General features: G+C 43.3%; 1 protein-coding gene across 3 annotated transcripts in view; it reads left to right on the top strand.

The window, feature by feature from the left end:
- Positions 1-228: 228 nt before the first annotated feature.
- The window catches only part of IFT43 (intraflagellar transport 43), a 98,725-nt gene continuing 82,951 nt past the window's right edge, over positions 229-16,002 (top strand). For 2 of the 3 annotated variants that reach the window (XM_032287256.1, XM_032287254.1), the window contains exons 1-2: positions 229-332; positions 2,991-3,083. In XM_032287256.1, coding sequence (XP_032143147.1) covers positions 279-332; positions 2,991-3,083 — 147 coding nt within the window. In that variant the 5' untranslated portion in view covers positions 229-278. Of the gene's footprint in view, positions 333-395; positions 620-2,990; positions 3,084-16,002 lie in introns of those variants that run through there. The other variant, XM_032287255.1, reaches the window with a different exon arrangement.

Genomic DNA, 16,002 nt, shown 5'->3' with positions numbered 1-16,002 from the left:
ATATTTAAACAGAGCTACAAATGTAGACAGTTCCTAACAACCAAATTATTTTACCGTCTCGAAGGAGGAGCCTTGGCGAGTTTTAATAACTGGACGTTGCTTCCGGATGCCAAGCCAGGCAGGTTTAAGAAAGATTCGGTAGAGTTTGGAGGATGGCGTACAGAATCCAGGAACGATGCTGCGGACCCTTTAAAAATTGGGATGGAGGGGCGGGGCTGTTAGCAGGGACGCGGCTGGGCCGGTCGGTTTCCAGGAAGTGACGTCAGGCGGCCGCGGAGATGGAGGATTTGGAGGACTTGGGCGAGGAGCGGCGTTACGGCTTGGCTACCTCCGTGAGGACCCATTCCGGGGTCTTGGGGGCCAGGATTTGGCGGGTGGGGAGGAGCGACCCAGCCGGCCCCGACTTCCCAGAGGGGACTCAGGGCGGCAGGTCTCGAGCTGTGCCGGGTGAGGCCCAGGAGGAGGTGGCCTCACCGCCCCGCCCCCGGGCCGCGGTGGGCTCAGTCGTTGCTGGCATGGGGTTTGCTTTCTTTAAAATCCTCAAAACGCAGAAAACATCCTATCCCGGCTCTGGGACCGTGGGAAATTTCCGAGCCTTTCTCCGTTTTCTAGAACTGTGGTGCGAACTCCCCCAGAACAGATCGATCACAGGGTGATGGGGGTGCCCCGGCCGGGGTCGCACTCGCTCCCATCCTAGAGTTTTTCTTTTGGGGCACCTCATCCCAGAAGTTCCTGCAAAAGCCGCACTGTTTTATGCCTGGAAGGGAGGCAGGCTGGGATGGCCTTTATTCCCCGTAATCCCCGCGGGGAGGTAGGAGTTACTTCAGTGGTTAAGGAAACCACGACTCAGATTTGTAACGTGAGGGAGTGATTAGGTGCTCAGGTACTGAGGTCAGATGGAGCATAAAGTTGCCTAGATTAAAAAAGAAAAGCAAACCCTAAAAAACGATTTAACCTTCCCGAGACTTGGTTTCCTTATGCCTAGAATGGAGGTATTAGAGTGAAAAGGAAATGGGACAATTCATGGGAAGCTTGTAACTCAGTATGTTACCACAGAAGAGATCAGAAGAGGTTAGCTGTCTCTGCCTCTGAGGCTGTGGTTTACCCAGCGTTATAGTCAGTAAATACTGGAGCTTGATTCAAGACACAAGTTCAGTGTTTATCTTCCTCCTTTGTAACCCCCATCAGGCCTTTTTATCTTTAAAATTAGCCAGGATCACACTTACTAAAAGATTGAGCCCCGGAGCAAGTCTTTAGTTTCTGCTGTGAAGTCTCTAAGTGTTTCGAAGGTCATCAGGTCTTGCTCATATGTGAATGTTTTTTAGTACCTGGGGATGTGAATGTAGTTATTCATTCATTCAACAGGCATTTATTGAGCCCCTACTGTGTATCAGGCAGTATCCGAAGTGCTGGAGATACAGTAGTGAATAAAGCAAAGTTCCTGTCCTCATGGGCTTATGTAGTGGGAGAAGATGAGCAATAAATAGACTACATTTGACGTACACAAAAATCTGGCAGTAAAGAAGTTTTTCTACCCTATGGATCTATACAAGGTCTTCAAGAAGTTTAAAACCTTGAAATATTTAAAAATTGTTAGAGAAACCACCTGTGAATGGCATTTAGAGATAAGATCATTGAATTTTGGTTCTAGCACAACCACTATATGCAGGATGCTAAGGAAAGGGCAACCATGGTGAAAGGGTGGAATTATCTGCCTTGAGAAGAAAATAAGCTGCTTATTATGGGAAAGATTGTTTCCATCATCCCTGAAACCTAAATGATTGACACTACAATTTGAAGTGTAAACACTGCACCAGAGTTTTTATGAGCTCTTCTGTAACCCCTTTCAACTTATTGGTACAGTCAATTCTTAGAACATCTTAAAACAAGTTTCAGCAGGGTATAGTGGAAAGCACCCAGGAAACCCAGGATCTGAAATCAGAAGGCTCTGCTCCTAGGTTTATGTGAGCCACTTCATCACCTTCCTGGACCTCAGTTTCCTCCTTTGTAAAATGGCGTCATTCACAGCTCCTGTCCCTGTTACTGTGAGACTCAAAGGAAGCCACATTAAAGGAGATCTAAAAGTGCTAATGTTAATGCTGTTTTTCTAAAGAAAGAAAGCAATAATGTAAATGTAAATATTTCAACACCCAAGAGTCTGACTAAATAAAAGTTTTGTTTATATGCTGGGAAGCCTTGGAGGCAGAGTCTCCACGGCCTACGGAAACACCTGCAAGTAGTTCATTTGATGGCTAAGAATTTTGAAGTGCTCTAATTTCCAAAGATAATGTCTCAAAATTCTTGTACTAGATGTTCTTTAATGCCTGTAAAGGCAAATCCAATTACTGTATATATCAAAGCAAATGCTGTTTTCCAGTTGCCATGGAATTTAGGAATTCTTTCCAAAAGCCTGTTTGATAATGATTTTCATGCCAAGCTGCAGATTTGAAATTAAGCCTTCCTAAAATTCTGCATAGGAACGTGGAGCCTTTACCACCTTCTTCTCTGACCTGTTCTAGAGGAATTTCTAACTGCATTTCTTTGGGGAGAAAACATTTTCTTTTGCCATCTCTATAGCTGTTAAAACCCTGTCCAGCCTGGGCAACACGGGGAGACCCCATCTCTACAAAAAAATGAAATAAATGAATTATCCAGATATGGTGGTATGCACCTTTTGTCCCAGCTACTCAGGAAGGCAAGGTAGGAGGATCACTTGAGCCCAGGAGTTGGATGCTGCAGTGAGCACTCCAGCCTGGGCAACAGAGTCAGACCCTGTCTTAATTTCCTATTTTCCTGTGAAATAGAACTGACCTCAGGTGCTTTGTTTTAGGGGTTTCAGAGGGTTTTCTACAAACATGTCCAAGTAACTCAAATCCCATTCTCCACCACATCATCATAAATCTAGTCCTTGCTTACTTTCCCAGGATTGTCATCTTTATAGTGGCCCAAATGACATTTGGGTTAGCAGTGCCTTCTGTCTTTCCTTACAGAGGGCCAAGATGGGTCGCCGAGCTCAACAGGAGTCAGCTCAGGCCGAGAATCACCTCAATGGCAAGAATTCCTCTTTGACTCTGACCGAAGAGGTGGGTGCCAAAAAAAAAAAAAAAAAAAATCTGAAGAAATGCTGTTTAAGAGTTAGTGATTCCTGGCTGGGCGCAGTGGCTCTCACCTGTAATCCCAGCACTTTGGGAGGCCGAGGCGGGTAGATCACAAGATCAGGAGTTCCAGACCAGCCTGACCAACATGGTGAAACCCCATCTCTGCTAAAAATAGAAAAATTAGCTGGGTGTGGTGGCATGCATCTGTAATCCCAGCTGCTCAGGAGGCTGAGGCAGGATAATCACTTGAACCCGAGAGCCTGAGGTTGCAGTGAGCTGAGATCGTGCCGTTGCACTCCAGCCTGGGCAGCAGAGAGACTGTCAAAAAAAAAAAAAAAAAGTTAGTGATTCCTTAATGACCAAGGATTTGATATTCCGTATTTCTTCTCTTGAATGCCAACCCTTTCTCCTGTCTTGATTTGGGAATCCCCTTCCTTGGCATTTGTCCTAGTAGCAAGAAATGAAAGAGGAACTTTTTTTCTTTGATGCCAGACTAGTTTCTGTGCATTTCTTTATATTCTTAATGTAGAACTTTTTATGTTAGCTGAAGCAAGGGACTGGGAAGTTTCAAAATCTGGTAGGATTCTGGGTTTTTATTTCTGCTGAATAAATGCCAGCAAGGCATGCTGGTGATGTAAGGTTAGATTACACAATTGGACATAAGCTCTCAGTGGTGACCTGCACTTTCTGCAGTCTTCCTATGGGAAGGGATCATTTACTGGCCTTACTTTCCTGGAAACTTTTCCGAATCGCCTGGAATTATGGGAAATGATCCAGCTTCATTGTGGATTGTGGAAGGTGGGTAATTCTGATGAGCCATACTTTTACTGCCAGGGCACTGCTTTTGGCAACTTACACAGAGCCCCTTTTTACTTTCCTCTGTCCATTTGAAAAAACTTTGCAAGCGTCAGCCTCAGGGTCATCCCTTGGCTTAGCTCTTCTCTAACTTCTCCAGGCTGACTTAGTGGTCCTTCCTCTCGCTTTCCATAGTACCGGTTGTAGAACATATCCCATTATATGTGAATTATATTTTCACATGTCTGTCTCCCCCAGTGGACAGTGAGTTCCCAGACAGCAGGAAACCTGGCATTTGGCTTGCTGGCCCATAGTAGGTTTACAACAGATGAAGGGACCCATGCTGAGGAGCCTAATGGGGATCAGGCAGGTGCATGAGCAAATGAGCCAGGTACCTGCCATGGGCACACTTTACTTACATATTACATAGGTAGTAATATTCTTCATTTTCATAGGAAATGCATTCTCCACCATTTTCTTAAGCTCTCCACATGGCCTTATCCGTTTATCTTTCATTTTCCCGCTTTACAAGTATGAGTATGGAGAATCATTACTTTAAGATAGCATCTGTGTTGGGCTAGAGAAACTAGCAGCTGACCCCTTGGCCTCATTGCCTGGAAGACACTAGGGGAGTGGGTTAGGGCAGGGGGACTGGGAACTGGAGGCCACATGGCCCCTCTAAAGGGACAACCACTATTTAGCGAAAGCTGGTTGGTGCCGTAGAGAATACAGGCCCAATATTGCCAGATGTAATTCTTCAATAGATGCTGGCAGTCTAAAATTTTATGTGAAAGCAACACATTTTTAGAGGTTAGCAACTGATCAAGAAAACTAAATCATCCTATGGACTGGATATTAAATCACCATATGGGTTGGATTTGGCCCAAGGATTGTTAGTTTGTAACTGTGGCCGTGGCACCTCCATGATACTTGTTACATTGTATTCTAATTGTTTACATATCTGGTTCTCTCATAAGATGTGAGCATCTGGAAGGCAGAAGTTGTGTCTTATCATGGTACCCTATTATCTGTTACATGCCTGGCAGAATAGACACGCTATTGTTACTACACAGGATGAGGTGGGGTCAAGTACATAATGTGTGATGTACTTACACATTAAAAGGTGAGTAGAAGTGTTACGGAGGGCGGGGGAGTTGAGGGGGTGGATAATGGAGCATTGGAGGCACAGTTAGGAGTGGTGATATAAAATAGGAATTTGGTGAAAGAAGATATACCAGACCCAACCCTGGATCTCAGCAAGCTTGAACTACAGTGTTGTATGTCTTTAAAGAGAAAATGAGGAAGCAAATGACTGAGTTGATGGAAGCCAGTTCTTGGGCTGTGGCACCTTATGCTCTTCCGCATGGATCCAGGAGGATTCATCCCAATACCAGATCATTAGTGAGTAAGTCCACTAATCTCTCTAATCCCCCACTTCATTATCTGTCAAATTCATTTACTCAACAACTATTTATTGAAGGACACAGTAAGTGCCAGGCACTATTTTGCAGGGTTGGCATATTTCAGTGAACAAAAGAGACACGATCTCTTGCCATAATGGAACTTATATTCTTGTGATTATTGGCAACCAGGAAGACTAATTAAAAGTCTGCTTAAGGCCAAGCACAGTGGCTTATTCTTGTAATCTCAGCACTTTGGGGAGCCGAGGCAGGAGCATTGTCTGAACCTAGGAGTTTAAGACCAGCCCGGGCAACATAGTGAGACCCTGTCTTTGCAAAAAATTTAAAAATTAGCTAGGTGTAGGTGGCATGTGCCAATAGCCCAAGCCACTCTGGAGGCTGAGGCAGGAGAATCGCTTGAACCTGGGAGGTGGAGGTTGCAGTGAGCTGAGATTGTGCCATTGTACTCCAGCCTGGGCAACAAGAATGAAACTCCTCAAAACTCCATCTCAAAAAAAAAAAAAGATATATATATATATACCTTTTTTTTTTTTTGAGAAGGAGTTTTAAGAAGGAGTATACACACACACACACACACACACACACACACAAAATATCTTTTAAAAGTCTACTTAATTGTGAAGGAGGTTATAGCCACCTATGTTGGTTAGGTGAATGAGCCTGTGATGACTTGATTAGGCCTTGAAGCCTTATATGACCCCTATACCAATCAACTCCTGGGCTGGGGTCAGTGGGCCCTGCTTACCTATATCCACTTCCCCTTGGCTCCCACATGAGAATCATTGCTGTGAGAATCATTGCCATAGTCACAGAGTGTGGTGAACCCTTGCAGGGTTTCAGCCACTCAGTAAAACCTAATTATTTCGAGGTTTACCTTTTTTTACTCTAAGCATTAGCATTTTTCTGGGAGAACATGATGAAAAGTCATTCTGCTCTTTGCCCAACTGTTGCCTCTGAAAGCAAGATGCCAGTCAGGATTCCAGGATCCCTTTTCTGCCTGAGCTAATTGAGGTTTAAACAGTGTGGGCAGCCTCCCACGGGGCCAGATGCTCACTGTGCTGTGTGGGACTTTTTGGCTGTTTCTTTCTAAAATTAGATCCCAAGACTTGTGTGTGTGCCCATTTACATTCCAATTCTATTACTTGATGTATTTATTTTTGTCCTCTTGCTGACTATATTCTAGGATGACGATATCCGTGTAAATGTAAATATGGTACCTGGGAACTGTCAGATATGCCAGAGTTACTTTAGACTTAAGTGGAAATTAGTTGAAACACATGGTTATTTTAAAGCAAGGTAGTAGAGTTGGGAGCTCTGGTGAAGGAAGCAGAAAGAACACAGGGCTTCACATCAGAAGACTGGGTGCTAATTGCCTGGATCATGAGTAAGTCCACTAATCTCTCTAATCCCCCACTTCATTATCTGTCAAATAGTGACAGTAATACCTCCAGATTGATATGGGGGTAAGTGAGATATGCATTGAAAAGCACGTTAATAAACTGAAAAGCGCTGTGCAAGCATTCATTCAATAAATTAGTGAATAAAGGAGTATTGGGACAGTGCTTTGCTGCTTTTATTAAAGGGCAGCAAAGAAAGAAAGGCCACAGTCTCTTAGAACTGATTTGCACGTCTTTTCAGAGGCAACTAATTTATCCATAGGTTGGCTAGAAGTTATCTGGAGCGGAGGGTTTTTTTTTGTTTTGTTTTGTTTTTTTTGAGAGACAGTCTCATTCTGTCACCCAGGTTGGAGGAGTGCAGTGGTGCAATCAGTTCACTCACTGCCTTCCAGTTTAAAGCGATTCTCCTTCCTCAGCTTTCCGAGTAGCTGGGAAAACAGGTGCCTGCCATCTCGCCTGGCTAATTTTTGTATTTTTAGTAGAGATAGTGTTTCACCATGTTGGCCAGCCTGGTCTGGAACTCCTGACCTCTTGATCCACCACCCTTGGCCTCCCAAAGTGCTGGGATTACAGGCATGAGCCACCGTGGCCTTTTTTTTTTTTTTTTTGAGGCAGTGTCTTGCTCTGTTTCCCAGGCTGGTGGCATGATCATGGCTCACTGCAGCCTTCAACTCTTGGCTCAAGTGACCTTCCAGTCACAGTCTCCTGAGTAGCTGAGACCACAGACATGCACCACCGCACCTGGCTAATTTTTCTTTTTCTTTTTTTATAGAGATGAAGTCTTGTTATGTTGCCCAGGCTGGTCTCAAACTCCTGGCCTCAAGCAATCCTCCCATCTTGGCTTCCCAAAGTGCTGGGATTACAGGTGTGAGCACCACACCCAACCCAGAGCAGAGGTTTTGTGCTTTCTAGTTGCAGCAGGCATGTCTTATGAATAGTATGTTAAAGCACAGGCCTAGGGCTTATACCAGCCTGGGTTGAAATCCTTTCCCTGTCATACATTAGTTTCTATGATACTGAGCAAGTTAATCTTGCTAAGCCTTATTTTCCTGTTGGTGAAACAGGGATAATATTCCATACTTCATAGGATGGCTAGAAAGAAAAAGTGATATAACCCTTAACCCAGTCTGACAAACAAATGCTCAGTATGTTGCCAACCATTATTATTTCTCTAGAACTTGGGTGGTCTTTTTATTCCACCTTAACTTTCTCTACTGAGGTTGAAAGCTAGCAGCTTTCAGGTGGAATTTGGCCTGTAGTCATGTTTTATTTGATCCATACAGGGTTAAGAATTTTAAAATTTGGTTCACATTTATAAATTAGGAAATGTAATATGGAAATGCAGATTTTAAACTTCTCTTTAAAATCAGAAGTCTGAGAATGCTGGATTGGCATTCCCACATGGCAGCAATTGGCTGGAGCTGCAGCTGATGGTAGCTTACATGCATCCATCCTTCTTCAGTTCACTGCTTAGTACTTTGATACACCTGCTCAGATTTACTCACGTTTGATCTGCCCGGCTCCCATTTCCATTTGAGTTTAAAACTCCCGTCTTGTAGGTTGGATTGATTTTCACGTGGCCTCTTCTATCTATTAGTATTGAATTTGGCTGCCTGCAACAGAAACAACTCCAGTACTTGAATGAAACAGGAGCAATTTTTCTTTCACATAGCAACGAGTCCAGTGGTGGGCAGGGCAGAGTGAGTGCCATCCTAGAGCATGCCCTGTGTTGCTCTAGCCCCTTCCAGCTTCCTACTCTGCTATCTGGAGCTTGTGACTTTTGTTCTCATGGCAGCAAGATGGCTGGTCCTTCTCCTGGGATTAGATATGCATTCTAGGTGGGAAAAGAGGGAATAATTGAAGAGTTCAAGGTGCATGCCAGTAAGAAGGGTGTACCCCTTCTTATCAGGAAAATAGTAGCCAGAGACCTCACTAAGGAGAATTCTAGTTGCATTTCATTGGTCAGAACTGGATCTTACTGTCATACTCTAAGTTTCAAGGGAATTTTTAATGGGCACATTATCACACCACAGCATCAGGTTTCTTGGTAAGGGAGGTGAGGAGAATGGCTTTTAATTAAGGAGTTCAAAAATGACATGTCAATTTAAAACAAATAGAAGACTTTTTTTTTTTTTTTTTGGTAGCCCTGGGTATGAAAAGAATGATTTTTAGTAGCTTAAAAAAAAAATCTATATTCTTCTCCAGTTTTTAATTTGGAGTTGAGTGAAAAAATTGTCTGCCCTAAGTTCCAGGATATCTGATTGAGTGGCCTGTGTGGACTCCCTTCTTGATCTTGTCCTTCTTCTGATTGTCTCATAACCACTTAGGACATGGTGCCAGTAGGATGCCTGTGGTTCGGTCCAGGTAATTAAACTCTTCTTCCTGCTCTGAGAGAAGAGGAAAAGTCTCTTTGTTTGCTTGGTCATTGGGTAAATTTCAAATCACTTAACTGTCTAATTTTAAAATTTACCAGAAAGATGAACTCTTTGTGTAATTTTACTAGTGTGGAGTAGATTGGAATTGTGTCTACTTTTTTAGGGTTGTTGTGAAGATCAAATTAGGTAATGCATGTAAAGTACCTAGCACAGTATCCGGCACATAGAACTCCCTCAAGAAATGGTAAGTACTAAGAAAGCTGATGACTGTATTTCTTTTGGGCCAGTGGGGAATGGGATTCACCTGTTGCAAATCAGGCTTGGATCACCAGAAGTGTGGTTCAGCTAGCAGTTCAGGTTGGAATGATAGGTATTGAGGATTTTGCTGGAAGATAGTTCTATGATGAGTGTTTATGTCTGTGATGTATAACTTTCTCTTTGTGGGGATAGGTCTGAGAGTTAAGCTAGATTTCTCTGCCTTCACCTTCACCTTCTATTGATTCAAATGATTGTACCCTTACAGAATTCTTTCAAGGACAGACCCAGACGCTTTCTACCAAAAAGTTACATTCTGCTGAATCTGGGCAAAAGTAATCTTTGGCAAAACCTCTCCAGGGCTAGCTCATCTTTTGTTTGAGCATTTCTCGCTGGGATCTAGACCTCTTTTTGGCTTAGCTTTCATTTTGTGGATTGTCTAAGTTAATAATCATCATCTTAGCTTACACTGGAACAGTTGCTAGCTATCTGTTAATTACATGCAATGTCCTAGTCAAGCCTCGTGGTCACTCTTGAAGAAGGTAGTCTTAGCATCACATTGTGCATGTGAGGACATGGAGACTTTGAGAGTCTGGGTAACTCGTCGGAAGCATTCAGTTAATCTGTGACTCTAGTAGAGTCTTTCTGACTTACTCAGGTGCCTAACTTCTCCTATCTGCTAGATGGGAAGAAGCATGGACCTCCGAGCAGAGAAGAGGATTTTGGAGAGGGCAGAGAGACTTAGGGTTATTCCCTTGGGGTCCTTTTGGAATGGGAGTGAGTTCTCACTTTGGTCATCCTTATTCGTTCAGTAGTCTAGAGAAGTGTTGGAGTGTTGGAGTCACAGCTGTTCCCTTTCTCTCCCCCCATCCCCTTACTGTTCCTCTGAGGACACAGAACTGAAAGTTAGCCAGATTCCCTCGCAGGAATCTGAGAAATGCTGCTGGGCTCATGTTCCCAAATTAGGCCAATTTCCTCATCCCCCAGCAGCCTCACTCGGCCGGAGCTCCCTTGGCACTTTACATTACGTCTCTCACCCTCCGCCTGTCCCCTTACTGGTCTGCCAGCCACCAGTTATTTTCAGCCCAATAGGGTTATCTGCTGACCCTTTTTGGTGACATTTTTCCTCTTTCTCACAAAAATAACTCTCCTGATTGGTCACATTTTCCAGCCTTTCTCTTAGCTGCTCTCCAATCGGCTGGATTGAATGATGCTTCTGATAACGTTGCCGAAGAGGGATGCAGGGAATTTGATATGGAGTTGTTCATAAGGAATGTGTTTTCCACACTTCATATTTATGTCATGCTTTGCGTGCTTTGGTTTTGAACTCTCCCTTGGGGTGTGCAGATGTGCATCGCTGACCCATCCCTGGGGCCGGCCGCTGTGTGGGAGGGAATGTCGTCTCAGGGTAGAGCCTGCAATTGGAAATTAGCATCTTGAGATTCTCCACTAGCACTGGCCCTGGCTTTGTCAAAGGCTCTTCAAGTATCCCAGGAAAACATGCTTTCTTGCTGACTTCTGTGAGACCCAGAGTGCAAGTTGGTGCTGAAAGAGCACTTTTAGATTCTCCTCCTCACCTATATGGGGAGGTAAATGAGAAATATATGTCAAGAGCTTAGCCCAGTGCACCATAAGTCCTCTGTTGTTTTCATGTTCTGTGTAATCTGAGAAGCAGAAAAGATGATCATTTTATCTTTAATCACAGCTCTGCCAGTTACTAGGTGTATATCCTGGGTGTGTTACTTAACCTCTCTAAGCCAGTTTCTTCATCTCTTGAATGGAGATGATAGTAATACCTATCTCATTGGGTTATTGGTGGATTAAATAAAATATACAAAGCTCTTAGAGCAGTGCCCAACACTTGCTAACTATTACTGTCCTTATCTGTGTCACGGGAGAATTAGGATGTATCATCAGTTTATCCTGAATTACAGTTCTATCCATACAGAGATACACATATTTCATAGACTAACAACTGGCCCTTATGGCAAAGAAACGTTTGAGTGGGGAATCCTTTTGGCAAGAATTCTTTGTGCCACTTGAGACCCATTTTATTTGTCCCTTGTAGTAGCATTTCTGCCTATGCCATTGGCCAGTTGTTTGCCAACACCTTTCCATCAACAAAATGCAACCCTATGTCTGGAGGCTGACAGTCTTTCCAAAGAATAATCCTTTATTACTGACTGATATCATTTTGTTCTGGGGGCAGATGACTGGAAAATGAGGAGGGCAGGAGTGACCTTGGTGACCTCATTTACCTTGGATAAAAGGAAATATTTATTCATTTGTGAAACTTGATTGGGAGCGTTCCATGTGCCAGATATTGTGCTTGGAGCTTGAAATACAGTGAGTGGTTCCAGACATACCCCCTGCCTTCTAGAACTTTGACCTAGGGGCCTGCAGAGAAGTGTCAGGTAGAGGTGATTATGGAAGATATGAGAGTACCCACATTGAGCCCATTTTATTCTCAAGGTATGTCCAAAAAAGTGGTCCAGGAAGAAATCATGTTTGAGCTGAGACTTGAACGATGAGTGGAAATTAGCCAAGAGAAGAGGGGGAAGAATATTCCAGGTAGAGGGATGAGCATGAGCCAAGTTCTGGAGACAAGGGAGCGAGCATGGCATGTTGGATTTGTGAGTGGAGCAGTTGACCATTCAGGTGATAGAGGGTGGTTATAGGTGACTTTGTATTTGAAACCAGCCCTTTTGCCTTCCTTGACAAATGGACCAAGTGTCTGAAAACCATCCCTTTTGCCTTTTCACAAATGACCCGTATGAGGTCAATGACACTGAAATAATTGGTAATGTTATGAGAGCTAAACAGTGAGCTTTCAGTATTTTTAGCCTTGTCTTTTATTGCTGCATCTTCATTGCAGCCACTATACCTTTCTCTATGCATTTTGTTTGCTGGTCAAGAAAATCTCTGAGGTGTACATGAGGATTTCAGATTCTATTGTAATGTTGGAATTTACTGTGACTCCTTTCTAGAGTAAATAGATTACTGGTTGTGTTCAGAAGTCTTTTTTTGGTACGTGAAACTTTTCATGGGAATGATAACCTTTGTTGTAATGAGAATTGACTTCTATTTAGGCAAAGTGCCCAGAGACTTGACAGGATCCATGGCTGTCAATAGAATTCTGTTCGAAAATAAAAGTGTGTGTTTGGGGTGGGGAGTGGTGGTAGGGAAATTAGAGAAATGATCTGAGCCACTGTCATCCCACCTGGGCTTCAATAGTTGCCTCATAACTGGTCCCTCCTCTTTTTTTTTTTTTTGAGGCAGAGTCTTGCTCTGTCACACAGGCTGGAGTGCAGTGGCATGATCTCGGCTCACTGCAACACCTTACTCCCTGGTTCAAGTGATTCTCCTGCCTCAGCCTCCCGAGTAGCCGAGATTACAGGCATGCGCCACCATGCCTGGCTGATTTTTGTATTTTTAATAGAGACTGGGTTTCACCATGTTGGCCAGGGTGGTCTGGATCTCCTGATCTCATGATCTGCCCACCTCAGCCTCCCAAAGTGCTGGGATTACAGCCGTGAGCCGCTGCACCCGGCTGGTCCCTCCTCTTATATTCCCACGGTCCTGCAATTTAGCTAGAGTGGTCTTGTAAAAATGTGTCATCAGTCATTTCACAGTCAGACCCTTTAATGGATTCTCACTGCACTTAAGATTTAAAAAAAAAAAAACAAAAAAACAAAAACAACCCAAATCCTTAACTTAGCCCTATATGATCTGGGTCTGCATGGCCAGCCTCATTTTATACCTGTCAGCTGTTATAGCTGTGCTGGGCTCCTTACCATGCCTCTTTAGTTCCCTACTTCTTATGATGTCTAGTTCCCTAGAGTAATTCCCTGAAATAGTAGAGTTTCACCGACTAGAATAGAAAGAATCCTTCTCTACAATATCTACCCCTAGTCATCGTTGGGCTGACTACTCTTCTTATCCTTTGACTTGAGTATCACTCCTTCAAAAAATATTACTCTTTGATTTAAGTGAGGTCCCTTTATTATATGCTCTTGTTTCTTTCTTTTTTTTTTTTTTTTTTTCACATTTTCCCTATCACTTCAATCACAGTTTATAATCATGTTTGTATCACTTCAATCTTATCACAGTTTGTAATAAGGACACAATGTTTGTGTCCTTATTTAGTCCCATCTCCCTGACCAATTGCAAGCTGCAAAAGTGCCTGTTCTGCTCCCTGGAGACTGGCACTTTCCAGGGCCTCGGTAAGTGCTGGTTAAATGAATCCTCAGGTGTGAGGAGTGGGGGATGATGTATTCAACTGGCAGGAAATGCCCAAGAGGCTTCGATGTGTGGAATTTGTGTATATCAGGCTCTGGGCTGGAGCTGGAGATTTGGAAGTCCTTAGCATTGAGGTGGCAAATGGAAGCCCAACTCTCTAAGAGAGAGTTTTAGAGGAAGAGGAGAGGGCTTCTGACGGAAGTGGAGGAACAGACAAGCTGAGGAACACTCACGTTTAGGAAACACACAGCCAAAAAATCGCTTACCAAAAGAAATTCAGGAGTGATGGCCAGAGAGGAGAGAGAAACCAAGCACCTGTGGTGTCCAGAAGCCAAGATAAGTGAGAGTGTCATGAAGGAGTGAGGGGTCAGCAGTGTTTGATGCTGCCGAGAGGGTCCAGGAAGGCAAGACCTGAGCACGTTCTATTAGATTTAGCAGCAGGGGTTCGTGCAATTTCAGGGAGCAATCAGAGAGGGAGCCACACGCTCTTGGCACAGTACATCCTGAGTGGGTTCTCAGTAAACGTTTATTGAAATAATTTAGTGAATAGGCTACAACATATACTCTAGAGCTTAAGCAATCCTCCCGCCTCAGCCTGCGAGTAGCTGGAACTATGGGCATGCACTACCAAGCCCAGCTAATTTGTTTTTATTTTTATTTTTTGTACAGACAGAGTCATAGTATGTTGCTCAGGATGGTCTTGAACTCCTGGCCTTAAGCAGTCCTCCCACCTTGGCCTCCCAAAGCTCTGGGTTTATAGGCATGAGCCACCGTGCCTGGCTCTGACATCTCTTTCTTTATTCTTTCCTCTCTCTTATTGAGCTTCCTCTGTTTTTCCTGCATCTCTTTTTGTTTGTCCTTTTAACCAGTGATAACGAAGAACTCCAACTCCCATACTTCATTTTGCTTTGCCTGTTCATTTATGTGTGTGTGTGTGTGTGTGTGTGTGTGTGTGTGTGAATATATATATATTTTTTTTGTACAGACATGATCCTACTGTGTTGCCCAGGCTGGTCTCAAACTCCTGGCCTTAAGTGATTCTACCACCTCAGACTTCAAAATGTTGGGATTACAGACGTGAGCCATCATGCCTGGCACATTTATGTATTTTTTAATTTACATTTTATAAGTAGAATTTTATTCATTCACTTATTTATCCTACATTTAATATACACTTTCTGATACAAAAATGAATAAGAAAACTTCATGTTCTAGTTGGGGAACCATACACCTAGACCAAAAATTATAATTCTGAAGTAGTATCTGAGAACGGGAACCCAGCGGGAGCACCTCACCCTGCCTGGGAGTTAGGGAAGCGTTTCTAAGAGAGGCAGCTCTTGAAGTGGGTTGACATGAACGAGTAGGAATTTGCTAATGAGCAAGAAGGGCAAAAAGCCATTTCTGGCAGCGTGCAGAGCCTGTTCTAAGGCATGCCATTGCACAGGGGCCTGAGGTTTTTAAGGCATGGTAAGACCATTTCATGTATTGGGAACATAGGCCTGGCATTCCAAGTGGAGAAATCAGAGTTTATTTTCTATGTTGTAAGGAGCCAACAAAGATTTTAAAGCAGAGAATGACATTACTGACTTTGTTTTCTAGGGAAGATGCAGCTGGCAGCTACATGGAGAATAGAGTGGGAGAGCTTGTTGGCAGGGAGATCACTGGGAGGCAGTTGGAGCACTCCTTCTGAGAGCTGATGAAGGCATCAACCAAGGCAGCGTTCCCAAACTTCAGGCATTTCCCCATCATTTTTACAGTTACATTTTTGCAGTTATAATACATACCACTCACATTAACTTTTCTCTTTAAATCAACTTTCCTTTTATACTTAAATGCATTTATTTTTAAAAAGAAACTTTTTCAATGAAATTATCGTTTGTGATATTTTTATTTTTCTTAGTATACATAACTGGCAATAAAGGTTCATCTGTTTTCCTTTTCCAGGCATCTCACTAGTGGCATATGTGCCTTACTTTGGGAAACAATAAACAAAAGCCTGGCAGAGGCGGATAAAGAGAAGGGGTCAGTTACAAGAGACCTGTTTGAGGATGTGGTAACAGATTGGCTGTTGGAAGTGGGAGAGAGGAGAGTCTGGAGTTGAGCCCACGTGTGGCTGAAAAGACTGTATGGATAATGACATTTTTGAGACTGAGAATTTAAGAGTCTCAGCAGTTGGGGAGCAAGAAAGGATAATTATTTCACTTTGGGACAGGTTGAATTTGAGTTGCCTTCAGGATTTTCAAAGAAGTCTGCCAAGATGAAAATTTGGTATGGAGCTTAAGAGAGAATGTTGGAAACTAGTGATAACAGATGTGGGAGTTATCAGCATATATTCCGGGGTCTCTGTGAAGAACCTATCGCATGAACTCCCAATTCCTTTTTTGACATCCAGACCCTTCAGTATCTCCAAGTGCAAACACAT

This window comes from Sapajus apella, unplaced genomic scaffold (assembly GCF_009761245.1).
Source record: "Sapajus apella isolate SASKATOON/1434 unplaced genomic scaffold, GSC_monkey_1.0 scaffold20, whole genome shotgun sequence".
NCBI lineage: Eukaryota > Metazoa > Chordata > Mammalia > Primates > Cebidae > Sapajus > Sapajus apella.
Note: the sequence above shows the minus strand (reverse complement) of the source record. Positions and strands in the feature narration are given on the sequence as shown.